This window comes from Gracilinanus agilis, chromosome 5, assembly GCF_016433145.1.
Source record: "Gracilinanus agilis isolate LMUSP501 chromosome 5, AgileGrace, whole genome shotgun sequence".
NCBI classification, from domain to species: Eukaryota; Metazoa; Chordata; class Mammalia; order Didelphimorphia; family Didelphidae; genus Gracilinanus; species Gracilinanus agilis.
In genome coordinates this window covers 85,516,284-85,531,256 of record NC_058134.1, presented here as the reverse complement: position 1 = coordinate 85,531,256, position 14,973 = coordinate 85,516,284, and the positions used below count along the sequence as shown (strand labels likewise).

General features: G+C 37.1%; 1 protein-coding gene across 1 annotated transcript in view; it reads right to left on the bottom strand.

Moving 5' to 3' along the window:
* The window catches only part of DIP2C (disco interacting protein 2 homolog C), a 601,650-nt gene that overhangs the window by 83,959 nt on the left and 502,718 nt on the right, over positions 1-14,973 (bottom strand). Inside the window, exons 24-26 of the mRNA XM_044678953.1 lie at positions 14,265-14,345; positions 1,739-1,862; positions 955-1,076 (exon numbers count right to left, since the gene is read on the bottom strand). Of these exons, the coding sequence (XP_044534888.1) occupies positions 955-1,076; positions 1,739-1,862; positions 14,265-14,345 (327 nt within the window). The remainder of the gene's footprint in view (positions 1-954; positions 1,077-1,738; positions 1,863-14,264; positions 14,346-14,973) is intronic.

Below are 14,973 nucleotides of genomic sequence, written 5' to 3'. Positions count from 1 at the left end.
CTTTTCTGCACAATGTTTGATAATATTGAGCCTCCCCTGGTTGCAGAGTTACTACATTCTGCTGATTCTCCTCCTGCTTCTCCAAATGAACATTTTTGTCTCCTTTGCTACCTTGACATTCTCTGTCTGACCTTCTGTCCCTGGCTCTTTCCTGTCTTTTCTTTATGCTCTCCTTTCACTGTCTGTCAGACTTAACTGTCACTTAAGGAGATGATGATTCCTGAATTTCCCTCTCTAGCCCCAGTCTCTCATCTAAGGTCCAGATCCATATCGCAAACAAGAATTTCCCTCTGCATGTTCCACCTCATACTCAACATGCTTTCTTTATTACCTCTGTCCCTAAATGTGCTTCTCCTCCTGACATCTTGTCAGTGGTACTATCATCAAACCAGTCTCCCAATTTTGGAAACTTTGCAGTTGACTTTGATTCTTCTCTGACTCTCAGGACCAATCAACTTCTAATAGGGTTCTTGACATGAACTAAATACCACTTGAACTGGATTTATAAATGGCCTTGAAGTACACTAACCCTGGCAACTAATCTCTCTCTTGTGTGTGTCTCTGGACAAAAAAGAGATGGAGTTAGAAAGTTTGCTTGGCTTAATCGAAGATGCATATTCCTCAATGGCTAATCTAGGGGGAAGTATACTTTCAAACAAAAAAGATAGTGAAGAGGTATTGGGATCAGACTTAAATCCACTGCCTAAGGAATTACCCAGCTAAACATGAAAGGGCTCATCACTAGAAAGATGATCTCTAGGAAATGAATTTGGGGTTTCTGGCTACCATTTAACTTCAAGATATTAAAAAGAAAACCTGTCTACCAGTTGCTGTCACTACTCACAAACCTTCAATTCACAATGACTGGAGTAGTCTCATGTTTATCTACAAAAGAAAAGCTGTGTTCTCTTGGCCTTCAGCTTACACTGCCTCTTCCTTCCCAGATCTCCTTACCTCCACAATCATCTTGACAGTCGGTAATGTCGTGGCAATGTTCTGGGGATGGGGAGGTCGGACCGTTATTGGCACACAGCCTGCATATAGGCAGCCATAAAAAGCTGCGATTAGGTCTATTCCTGCATGAAGAGCAAAACAGAAACTCTCAGCTGAAAATCAGATTGTTTAATCACAGTCACCCCTGTCAGCATAAATATTACTTTGAAGTAACTTACAGAAGGTTAAATGAACAGCTAAGCTCTTTAACAGACTCCTTTTCAGTCCCTCGTCAGGATCTGTTAAGCTTCACTGATCATATTCATTCATGCTATATTCTTTTGGGCATGAAATACCAGGGGGACCCCCAAAACTTTAATCTTCCCATCATTTCTCAGAGGGATCTTTTCATTTTGGGATCACTAATTGGTAGTGAAAAGGTTTAATTACTATTGATTAAATAAGCAACAGAAGATGACTAATAAAAGAAAACTAAGCATAAAGAAAATCATTCAAAGTGGTATTTCCCCCATATTTTGTAACTATCTCATCATGGAATTGTGGTGCCTGGAAATGTAGCACCCAGACCCTTATACAAACCTGAATAAACTAATTTTTGTTTCCAGAGTAGAAAATTAACAGGAGCTTCACCTGAGTAGGGATGGGAATTGAACTCACTGTGAGACGTTTGTGATTACACAGGCATGTTTGCTGATGAACACCAGTGAACATTATAACAGGTTTCTTGGCAAGGCCGGGCAGGTCTTAGATGTCTGGAGCCCTATATTGTCCCCAAGTCCCTCACCTGGGGGGTAAACCAAGGCCACGTGATCTCCATCTTGCAAGTGCCCTCTTTCCATCAACATAACCGCAATCTTCTCAGCTCGTTTATGCAGCTGGACACATGTCAAAGAGTTGGCTATCGTGCCCTGCATTTTAAGAGAAGACCAGAGCAAATAAGGATTTGTGGCTTTTTCAATCCATCAATTACTTCTTTGCTTCCTGATCAAGGGAGATGCTGTTTAGAAAGGCAATTTAGAGACAATCTATTACAGATGAACTGTCTCACAGGGTATATAATCCCCTCAAGGGTTGGTGCAAAGAGAGTGTTATATAATTCTTGGACTACAATCTAAATAGAGTTATTATAATTATCATTACCATTAGGGCAGGATTGAGAGATGGAACCAAAAACAGTATTAAGATGAACATGTTTCACAGAATTTTAGAATTGGAAGGAGCTTTCGTGGTCATCTTGTCTCATTCACACACAAAAGGAATTCCCAGTATAGCAGACTCGTTACCCAATGGTCAAATAACTTCTGCTTGAAAGCCTCCATGTAGAGGACCCCACCACCAGTCCATCCACTATCAGAAAGCTTTAATTGAAGGGAATTTTTCTTAAAAACAAGCTAATATTGGTTTTCCTATTTTGACCCATTGTCCCTGGTTTTGTCCTCTGAGAGCATGTACTTGAAATACTCAAATATTTCTTTAAATACTTATCTGAAAATGAACCAGAGCAATGATTTTAGGACTAAGGAGCTATGGTATTCAATGGCTGGATTGTGGGATCAATACCTCTTGCCAAAAGCCAATACCCATACCAAATCAAAATCACAAGATATTTAAGAATGAATAGGAAATATCTAGAAGGATTAATAAAATAATGGCTTCTGAAGGGAAAAAAACATTTATAAAGAGTACAGTTTCAAATAAGTTATGAGAGTCAAAGCAACAGCTTACATTTACGTAGTGCTTTAAGATTTGCAAAATGCTTTCTTTCCAAAATACTAGTGAAGGAGATGGTACATGTAAGAGCAACCCATTTTACAGATAAGGAAATTGAGGTTAAGAAATTAAGAGATTTGTTTATGATAACACAGTTAGGACATATCTGAGATGGAATTTGAATTCGATCTCTTAACTCCAAGTCTGGTGCCATAACATACTACCCTTCAAAGAACATACACAGAAAATCATAGGAAAACAAAACAAATCAAAACAACCCTGCAATTGAATGAGGATACAACTTTGCAAGCAGTAAAGATTTTTATTTATTCTTTTCACTCATACACTTCCTAACATAATTCCACTGCAGAGCTGTCAATCCTGTGGTCCACAGCACTCCCAAGTGAGGACCAAACCAGATTCTGATGTCATGGGAAATTATTTAATAAAATAAATTAACTCACAGATTACATAGATAATGTTAATACTTTTCTAAGTCAATATGCAGCCCACAGGGATCCTTATGGATGGCTTATTGACTCCTTTTCTGTTTGAGTCTGACACCATTGGTGTACAGCATTTCCCAGGGTGAAGAAACCGCGATATAACTTTGTTTAATAGTTTTCTGTTCTGTTCAAATTGTATTTTTTAAAAGTTCAGTAGGAAGAAGGAGCCTGGAGCTTTTTATGTAATAAGAAGCTATTTTTGTCAGCAGGAAGTCAGTTGTAAAAACCTCAGAAGTGGAAAAAGACTAATTAGAGTATAATCCCTATCCAGAATAGCAAGTAGATGAACAGGGAACTGGATTGTCGTAGAAGCATTGCCACTAGTGTGATCATTCTTGAAAGAGGCTTCTCGTGGGATTTGCTAGATTCAGCGAGTTGTTCTGAAATCTGATTTTCATTCCTTTTCTGCTGGGACACTGACTAAGAGAGCAAGTCTAAAAGGACGACGGGGAGGCAACTGGAAGGCCAGGCGATGCCATGAGGAAGCTGCGCACTAGGAGGCTGCTTTCTCTTTGAAGGCACTAGATGAATAATTAGCCAGAGCAGTGGTTCCCAAACTTTTTTGGCCTACCGCTCCCTTTCCAGAAAAAATATTACTTAGCCCACTGGAAATTAATTTTTTTTTAAATTTCAATAGCAATTAATAGGAAAGATAAATGCACCTGTGGCCATCAACACCGTCCCCGGATTGCTGCAGCACCCACCAGGGGGCAGTGGTGCCCACCTTGGGAATCACTGAGCTAGATCAAAACAGCAAGAGCAAGAGCAACAGCATCTTTTTGATATGCAATAAGTAGATAATCATGGGTACTAGCTATTCCTGAAGCAGGCAGAAGAGGATAAAGTAGTGAGCATATCAGTGAATGGGCCAGAAGCACTAGATGTGAAATTAAAAGCCTAACCTGTGACTTAAACATTTAAATGTATTGAGAGAAGGTACTTGCACTTCGGTGTTCATATTTAAAAATATTTTGCATTTTTTCCGAAAAGCTCATCTTATAAACGAGTCTCCTTGAATTACTTTTTTTTTTTGTTTAAAAACCCTTATTTTGGTCTTAGAATCAAGACTATCAAGTTCCAAGGCAGAAGAGTTGTTAGGGTTAGGCAACAGAGGTTAAATGACTTGCCCAGGGTCACACAGCTAGAAGGTGTCTGAGGTCAAATTTGAACCCAGGACATCCTGTTTCTAGACCTGGCTTTCAATCCATTGAGCCACTTAGCTGCCCCCTGCCTACTCCCACCTAAAATGACTTCTTTAATCTTCAATCTTTCCACATCTATTTTTTTCTCCTATTTGCTGCTTAACAACAAGAAAAAGACAAAAAAAAATCCATTCCTTTAATTGTCTCTTCTCTTTTAGAGTCAAACTCCTGGAAAAAGCTGTTTCCTTCCTCTCCTCACTTCTTAATTCATACAAGCTGGTTTCTGATATCAACACTAGCAACTGGCATTGCTTTCTCCAAAGTTACCAATAACTTTTTAGTTGCAAATCAAGTGCCATTTTTTTGGTCTTTCTTTCTTGAGTTCTCTGCAATATCCGACACTACTGACAATTCTATCCTCTTGAATACAGTGTCCTTTCACGTAGTTCTCCTCCCATTGATCTTGAAACTCCTCAGTCCTTTTATAAATCATCATCATCTCATCTTCTCTCTCTCTCTCTCTCTCTCTCTCTCTCTCTCTCTCTCACACACACACACACACACACACACACTGGGACCTCTTCTCCTTTCAGTCTCTAACTGCTCTGTGATTTCATCAGTTTATAAGGCTTCAATGTACATCTTTATGAAGATGACAACTGCATTTAGCCCTACTTTCTAGTTCTACATGACCAAGGACCTATTTGAACATTTCTATACATTTACATTCTATATATACCAAATAGAACTCCATCATTTCCTATGTAAAATGTACTGCTAGAAAATTCTTGTGGCTCTTTATCGCCTTTAGGATAAAATGTCAACCCCTCTATTTGGTCCTGAAAGTGCTTCACCATCTGACTACCTTTCCAGGCTTATTACATATATATATATATATATATATATATATATAACACATTCTACTTTCTAGTCAAACTGATCTCTTTGCCTCTCTAGTCTATGTGCCTTTCACATGCCTGAAATTCACTCTTCCTTCACCCCTGAGTCTTAGAATCTCAATTTCCCTTCAAAGGGACCAGTTCCATTGCCACCTCCTTTCCGATGATTTCCCACTGCAGAAGCTAGTGCTCCCTCAGAAAATTACTTTTGATTTTCTTATATTAGAAGCAGCTGATGGCAGATTGAATAGAGCTGTGAGCCTAGAATCAGGAAAACATGAGTTCAAATCTAACCTCAGATACTGTGTGAATCTGGGCAAGACAATTACTATTTGCCTTAGTTTCCTCAACTGTAAAATGGGGTTCATAATACCACCTACCTTCCAAGAAAGTTGGGAGGACCAAATGAGATATATGTAAAGGGCTTAACATAGTGCCTAACACATAGTTGTTGTTTGTCCTTCATTTTGACTTGCTAGTTAATTGAAGTTAAGTGAGGCAGAATTACACAAAGCCATCCAACTCACTCTCTTCTCCAGAGTCAACAAAGTAGAGTTGACGAGACCAAAATCAGGACAATTGGTGATGGCTTGGGATGCAGTAGATGATTTTTCCATCACTGATGTGTATGACACAGTGCCTGACATATAGTAGGTACTTTATATATGCTTACTGAGGCACAGACTAGTTGAATAACTTGTCCAAATCACATCAAACTGAAACTAGATTTAGAAGTCAGGTTTCCTGAATTCTCATCCAGTGCTCTTTCTACTCTGTATTGTACTTTATAGCTAATGATGCCTTTTTAAAAAAATCATTTTATAGCCAAAAACATAATTAATTGGTTCAGGTGTTCAGTGCTCTGAGCTATATACCCTGGAAATGTGTTTTGAGTTCTATGAAGAAACTCATTTTTTATTCTGATGAGTATTGAATTGTCATTTTTACTCTATCAGATTTACTCATGAACATACAGCGTCATGCTTACTATTTAAGTTTTCCTTTATCTCAGTCATTGGTGTTTAAGTCACACAGAATTTGCTAGTTAGTTATTGTTATTATAGAGTCTCTTTTGCCTGCCATTTTCTTGCTCTCATGGACAGCATATAATAAAAATGCATAAGTGATGTGAATTAATCTTGTATCCTTCAACCTTATTTTGAACTCATTTATTATCTCAATTTTATCATTGAGACAGATAAGTTTTCTAAATATATTATTGTGTCATTTGTAGATAATGATATCAGACCTCTTCATTTCCAGTGTTAATCGTCTATTTTCTTTATCTTGACTAATTCCAATTATTAACATTTTCAGTATTCTATCGGATGGTATACATCTCCCTCCCCCCCCCCCCCCAACTGATTCCTGCACAGAGGAAATGATATGCACTGAAGGGCAACTTTCCAGAAATATAATTCTCTCCCCTAAACCATGAAGTCTATTTATTGTGTTTATTGTTTTCCATTAGACAAGTTATATAAAAAGAGAATACAGAACATGATACCTGAAGGGTATCTGAAGGGAGATCTTTCACAAAGTGGGAATAATCTGTCAATGTATGCAATATAAAAATATCAATAGAGCTGAAAGTGCCCCCCCAAAAGGTTAAGAGCAAAGGAGATGATAAAGGCTTTAGGGCAGTGCAAAAGCTTAATAGAGGTTGCAGTGGGATAAATATCTAATAAAAAACTGACAACTGTATTTGGCCAAAGAGAAGAAAGAAAAAAAGAAAAAATACATAGACTAAGTGGAGACATTTCTATGATCAAAGATATGGTCAGAAAATAATTTTTCAAAGAAGCCAAGTGGAATCAGTGATTATCTCTTAGAATATGTTTTCAGCTAGACTCTGAGTCTAGATTCTAAACTTTTAGACCCAGAAGGGACTTTGGAGATCTGGTAAAAAGTTTTCCTTTTACAATGGGTGACAATAAGGCAAAAATCAGAGCAGTTATTTGTCCAACATTACACAGCAGGTCCAGGACTAGAGGCTAGGTCAGGTCAATTCTTTATATTAGACTGAGGTTTTTCATTGGAAAAAATCCAAGAAGTTGGGAACATGGCAGCTTGTTTAAATCATCAAATGGTTTACATAGAGAACAAATCTTATCAAGGAATATGCACTCTTTTCTATCAGGGCAAGAAGGTAAACTAATATGGACTATTTGGTGTCATTCATCATTTCAGTTGCAGAATTGACCCAATCAGTCATCAGCAAGCAAAAATTTAGTCATTGTTTATTCTTACTAATCACTGAGGATACAAAGGCAAAAGCAAAGCAGTTCCTTCCCTCAAGAAGCTTTGATTCTATTGGTGGAGACAATATTGAAATATGTAAGTACATTTAGAATATTAACAAAATAAATATGATATTTTTTGGAGGGAAGGCACTGACAGCTAAAGGAAATCAGGAAAAGCTTCATGTAGAAAATCATGTCTGAGCTGAATCTTGAAAGAGGAAGCCAAATGAAGCCAAATTCTAAGAGGAAGAGTTGAAGGAATTATGGATATGGGATACAGCCAGGACAAGGACATAGAGATAGGATGGAAGGGGGAGGATCTTGTGTGAAGGTCAAAAAGATCTATTTGGAAGCACTCCTAAGTGCATAAAAGATACATAAAGTTGGAAAAGTAGGGTTTTTAAATGTCAAACAGGAATTTATGTTTTATTCTAGAAAAAAAGTATCTAGAGTAGTTTCTTGAGTAGAAAAGAGGCATGGTCACACTAGCCTTAAAGAAAAACACCAGCTACAATGTGGAAGATGAATTCATTGTTTCTTCTCAAATAAGAAAAGATAAATCAGGAGGAAAAATTAAGAACAAGGCTATTGTGATCCTGAGGTCAAATCTGGCCTCAGACACTTCCCAGCTGTGTGATTCTAGACAAGTCACTTAACCTCCATTGCCTTACCCCTACCATTCTTCTGCCTTTGAACCAATCAATACACAATATTGATTCTAGGATGTAAGGTGAGGGTTAAAAAAAAAGCTGAAGTGGCTATTGTAATAGTCTAGTCTAGTGAAAAGGTAATGAATATTCTCTGAGACAATTGGCTACAAAAATTAAAATCTCACAGAACATTTCAGTTGTATCTTGAACAATGAGCTAAATATGATTTCTGTAAAGCCAGAGAATAATTTATACACTTTTTATGAACCTACATATAGCCAATTCTCTCCCTCAAAATCTTTGCTCAGGTGACAATGGCAGTTTGTTAAATGAGATAAAGAATTAGACTTCCTATCTGAGTTGTAGCAGTATGACTTACTAGCTGAGTGACCTTGATCAAGTCAGTTAATCTTATTGAAACTTGGTTTCCTCATCTTTAAAATGGGAGTCATATTTGTAATTACCTGCCTCATTGGGGTACTGGGAGGATTTCATAAGAAAACAGAACATTTCAGAGGTGGGAGGAAACCTAAGGATCCATCTAGTCCAACCTACACCTGGAAAAAGATTCCTTATTTAACATAAGGTGTTTTAAAGTAGTGATCCAGCTTTTATGTAAAGGGAGGGGGAATCCAGCACCTCCCAAAGTAATGCATCCCACTTTTGGATGGCTCTATTTTTTAGGATATCTTGGTTTTACATCAAGTGTACATTTTCTTCTTTGCGACTTTTATCTCTTGCTGTCCACAAGGACCAAAAAAGAGCACATCTAATCCCTTTCGTGGAGGATGATAGCCCTTCAAATCAGTGCAGATAACTATTATGTCCTGCTTAAGTGTATGAAGTGTGTTATAAACTGCAAAGCATAAATGCCAGCCTTAATTATTATTGTTTATTTCCCAAGATCACAACAGAAATAGGAACGATGTAAACAACAGTGTTATGTATTACAATATATTTTATAATTGGAATTCAAAGGTCTATTGGTTGGCATTTATAAAATGCAAAATATAATCACACAAATTGTCTAACACTGGCAATATACCAAAGCACCAACCATTTTGGGAACATTACTGTAGCTTTACAAGTGATGGGTATTTTGAAAAATGAACTACCTTCCAACCAGGCACTGTTATTGATTCTATGGCAGTTTTAAAAGAGGGACACTTTCCAAATTGGAATCCCATACCATTTAGATCTTACCACTTGGTCTCTGATGATTTTAATAAAAATTTTAGCCTGAAAGGGAAAAACACTGATTTTTATCATCCTTTTCATATGGCACCTTATGTTGTAAACTATTAGAACTCCGTGTCTTCCAGCTGTCTTTTCCTGTTGAGTTAATCATCAGCATCTATTGAAAAATCTAGGGGCTCTTTTTGTTATGCTTATAGGATGAAGAATGAATTTAGAACAAGTCTAATAGAATAGTCTCAACAAAGGATATAGAAAACTATATAATTGACCTTAAAATAGATTTGGGAGACATTTTAAAAGATTGGTAGCATAGATCTTTGCCTTATTTTCAGTGCTGAATTTTCTCACCTCTATCCCTGCCATCATTCGTTCTCCTTGATTAACTCCAACCCTGGATCCAGTCTGAGCTCTGATGGACCAGCTTTTGCTTTGTCTTGCTTGGAATCAGGCCCCCCACCCCAATTTTACTTTCTGACCATTAACACTAAACCATGTCAACATCATATCATTGTTGCTCCTATCTACTTCTGCTTTAAGTACTGAATTTCTGCATTAGAATGTAAGTACCTTGAGGGCAGCAGCTATATGATTTGCTTGAATTTACATACCCAGAGCTCAGTACATAGTTAGCTCTTAAATGCTTTCTTACTTATACATTGTCTGTCTACGTCTGTCCAGGTAACATGCCCTGCAAGTCCTTTTACAATGGATAAAGAAAGAATTTTAGTGTCTATGATTGTCAATCTGATGTCCTTCATCAAGGCTAAACGTAATGAGGCAATGGTGGAACTGAAGAAATATAAAAGAATGAGGAGGCAATCATAAGTCTGTATTCCTAATCATTATTACAAATAAAGAAAGATGAAACATTTGGCTGCTGTTTCTTTTAAAGCTTCCTATGAAAGATGCTCTCTTCATTTTATTTCACTGGATTCAAAGAACGTGAGAATTTTGCTTGATTTGCTATGAATCTAATCCCCATTCACCACTAAGCCCTAGCACACAGCTCTTGTATTTATTCACTGCAATGTCAATGAAGGGGAGGGGGCTCAGAGATGAGGGGGCCTCAGAGCAGAACAGTGCAATGGGATATTGTCATGCATCACTCACATTTATGAACCAAAGGCTTCAACATTTCCAAAGGAGTTAGTAATCTACCTGAAAATGAAGAGCTAGTCAGATAACATCAGGATTCTTTACCAACTTGCAGATAATTTTAAGTGGAAATGACAATATGGCAACTGTAGAAATTATGCCTTATGCCTTCAAATATAAATTCAGTTTCAGCTCTAAGAGAAGAAAGAAGAGAACTGAAGGTATTTTCTTAAATCTGACACCTTTGATAATAAGAATATAAATACTATGGAACAAGAATCATCACGATGCAGTAGAAAGGAGTCTGGCTTTAGAGGTGGCAAGATTTAGGACCAAGTCCTGCGTTCATTCTGTCTCTCTGTCTCTCTCTGTCTCTCTCTCTGTCCCTCTCTGTCTCTCTGTCTCTCTGTCTCTCTCTGTCTCTCTCTCTCTCTGTCTCTCTCTCTGTCTCTCTGTCTCTCTCCCTCTCTCTTTTCATCCTTATGCAAATCACCTCACCTCTAGGGGGTTTGGTTTCCATATTTGTAAAAGGGGGATTTGAACTATATGATTTCTGTTCCTTCTCACTCTAAAGTAATGATCTGATGATTGTGAGATACAGATAATTTGCCAATCTGAATTGGTGAAGAAATCCCTACACTCACAAAGACCAGGTCTAGACTAAGAGAAAAAAATATTTATGAATAGAAGGAATATAGTGCATCTTGTTTCAAACTAGAACTGCTCTCAATATATGAAAATATTTGTCCAGTAATTGATTTCTATGTTTCCACTTGTCAAAACTTTGTAATGTTTGGGAAATAGGAAAGGAGGATCCTCCCATATCAATAAACTCTCTTCTCCTCAGTTTAACCTAAAAACTATTCATTTGTGACATTGTTCCTATCCATTGAAATCTAGCTGTGTCCTTTCTTTGTCCTCCAAAAAACATGATCATTTTCAATAGAGCAGAATTTCCAGAGCAACAATTCTGTAATTGGAATAAACCTATGGATTCAGGAGCACATACTGGTTCAGACCAATTTCCCATTACCCCAGTCCTGGGCTTCTTATATTGTATCAATAGTTGATTTGTGGGAGAGTGTCACATTGCTCTTCTACAATATCAGCCTCTAAAGTTAGATTTATATTCAGAAATGCTGAATTTCCCTTAGTAAGCTGATCAACTCTATTGATAATCTATGAATTTAGCTAAATATTCTTAAACCTATATCTATTTTTAGCCTGCACTATCTCTTTAGGCTAATAAGCTCCATGTGTTCCTATTTGGTCTTTAAGCTAATTAGGAGCAGGATAAGCCAATAAATATATATGCTTAAAATCATATCTTAAAGTGCATTTCTGGAGGTCAAAATCCTGACTGCGCCAAGTTTTATCTATCCTTCCTTTCTATGATGCCATCCTTATCTTTTCAGACAGTGACCATAGGCAAATGTCTTTATTTATCTAAATACTAGTCCTCATCTGTAAAATGGGGATGTTGGGCTAGATAATTGCAAAGATGCCTTCTATCTCTAATCTATCAGGATTGGCAGATCCCATCACAAGTCTGGCAAAGATGTGGAAAAATGAAGTAGGGATGTTTATGAAATGAACTGACTGGTGAAATATGAGGAAAAACTAAGAAGCTTCATGTCTACAAAACCAAAAATGAAAATAATTTGTAGGTATAGCTCTCACTTCTCTTTCCTTCAAACTTGGCTCTCAATTCACTGAGCCTCTTAGCTGCCCCTGACTTTCTTTCATATTTTAAATCTAATCCTTAGGCTAATTTTATTTTAAGAAGTAAAAACTGTGATATACCACTTCACACCTATCAGATTGGTGAATATAACAGAAAAGGATAACAACAAATATAGAAGGAAATATGGGACAGTTGGGATACTAATGCATTGTTGGTGGAGTTGTCCACCATTCTGGAGAGTGACTGGGGAAAATACCACTATTGGGTCTGTATCCCAACAAGACAAATGAAAAGGAAAATGTACAAAATATGTATATGTATAAAAATGTTCATAACTGGAAGAACTGGAAACTGAGCCGTTGCCATTCAACTGGGGAATGGCTGAACAAGTTGTGATATATGATTGTGATGGAATATTATTGTGCTATAAGAAATGACAAGCAAAATGGTTTCAGAAAAAACTGGAAGAAAAATATGAACTGAGCAGAACCAAGAGAACATTGCACATGGTAACAGCAATTGTAATCAACTATGATCAGCTCTAAATGAAGTGGTATTACAATGATCTAAGACAATTCCAAAGGACTTATGATGAAAAATGCTATCCACCTCCAGAAGAAGAACTAATGGAGTCTGAATGCAGATTGAAGCATACTTTATTAAACTTTATTTTTTTCTTGGGAGTTTTTTGTCTGTATTTTCTTTTGTATCATAGCTAATAAAGAAATATGTTTTACATAGCTTTATATATATATATATACTCTTTATCAAATTGCTACCTTTTCAAGGAGAGGAGGGAAGGAGAGAATTTTTATTCAAAAATGTGAAAAACAAATGTTAAAAAATTTCTGCATATAATTGAGAAAAAAAGAAGACATAAAAAGAAGAGTAATTGAAAATGAAATAAGTGCTTTCCCCTATACTTTATTATCTAAATAAATTACCTGTCCTTTTTATTTAAGGAACTGAACAGAAGGGTTGCCACATGAAAATATTTGATGAGTTTGATGTCAAAGACCTTAGTAAAATAGAGATAGCTTTCATTTATTATGAGGTTATAACCAAGGCCCAAGTAATTACCTAGGTAAAATTGGTTTGGCAACACAAATGTGATTAGAAACACAAGCCATGAATTGGTCTTACTTGGTGTGGATAATTAGTAGAAGAGGTAACATGGAATGGTGCATAGAAGGGCAGCCTTATGGATATTTAGCCTGGAGAAGAAAAGATTCTGGGAGAATATGACTGCTGTTCAAATATCTAAAGGGTTATTGTGGTGAGAATAGTCTTATTCTGTTTGGCCTCAGTGGACAAAACCAATAGGAATAGGGAGAAGCTGTAAAGAGCCAGATTTAGGGTTAAGCAGAAGTTTGTCAAACATTATATTGAGGTTCAGTCCTTCCAAATAGAACCCCAGGTGATTTTAACTAACACAATATCAAAGGGGAAACCCAAACAACAACTGCCCCAAAGAGGAATGTACTTCCTCAAAAAATGATGAATTTCTCATTACCATCACTGGAAGCCTTCAAGCAAATGGATGGATTACCCTTTATTTGTCGGATGGGTTCTAGTGAGAATTCCTCTTGTTAATGGGTTGAACTAGATAGTTACTATGATCCTCCTTTCCATCTTCCAAAAACTGCAATTCTCTACAGTCAGGAATACATAGACTCAGTCTTACCTCTGATAAATAAGATCTGTGTGACTGTGGACAAATCACTTAATCTCTCAGGACCCCAGGCAACTTGCTAAGTCTAATAGGAACAGATAAGCTACAACCTTGCATTGATAAAGAGAGTTTCCACACCTAGAAGTTTCCCACATTGATGAAATCCCAGTTCTGAACCCCAAATTCAACATAACACACAGATCCATCTTCAAGGTTTGGAGTGGGGGGAGGAACAGGGAGGGGAGAGACAATCTGTAAAAAAAATCATGTTGCTAAATATAAACTATACCTTCTTGAATTTAAAATTTAAATAATGATAGATCTTCCTACTTGGACAGAAAAAATAAATGACCAAAAAAAAGTGATAATGCATTTTAAACTATTTGTCACAAAGAAGATTGAAATTATAGAAAAGACTAAATCAGGAATATTATGAAGGAGAGAAACCAATGACACCAGAGCCCCCAAAGAATTAGGAGAGTCTCCTAAAATAAAAGGCAAAAATGGCTTACCCTACAGTTAAGCAGTGTGTAGAGGACATGGTCGGGAGTGGTCTGAGCTCTCCACTGCAAAACCTCTGAGAGAAACAGGAACTACAACAAAGCACAATTATTAGGCTCAGGCTATCGGAAATGGGGCTTTTCATTCTCCTTTCCAACAACAGAATAAGGCAATTCTGTCTGGAAAGCTTTCAGGATCACTGAAAAAGCAGCTGTTTTCCCCAAACCAAACGCCATAGAAAAAGCAGCACAATCATATTCTGCAGCTAAGGTCCTCTGCCAACATAACCAAGAACAAGCAGTTTGGTTACAGTTTGGGACTTAACATAATTAAATGCTTCTTACTCATGTTGTTGACCCACAGACCAAAGTCCCTAGTAGGTGTGCAAATGCTAAATTTATATAAGGGTAGAAGGAAGGAATAAATGAATATTTTTTCTCCTCTTCAAGGCTTCAGAAGGTACTGATAGCCTTATTTAGTGTATTTAGATTTTTTTTTAAAAGAAGAAATTCTGTATTTGCTAGACTAAGCAGACTATCCCTGGGGGTGATTTCTTCAAGGTAAAGGAAAGTATTGTAGTTTCACAATTGGTACATCCCACTGGGTCATTCTCTATGATTATAAGGCTGGTATTTGACCAATGGTCTGTCCAGCATGAGAGAGAGAGAGAGAGAGAGAGAGAGAGAGAGAGAGAGAGAGAGAGAGAGAGAGAGAGAGAGA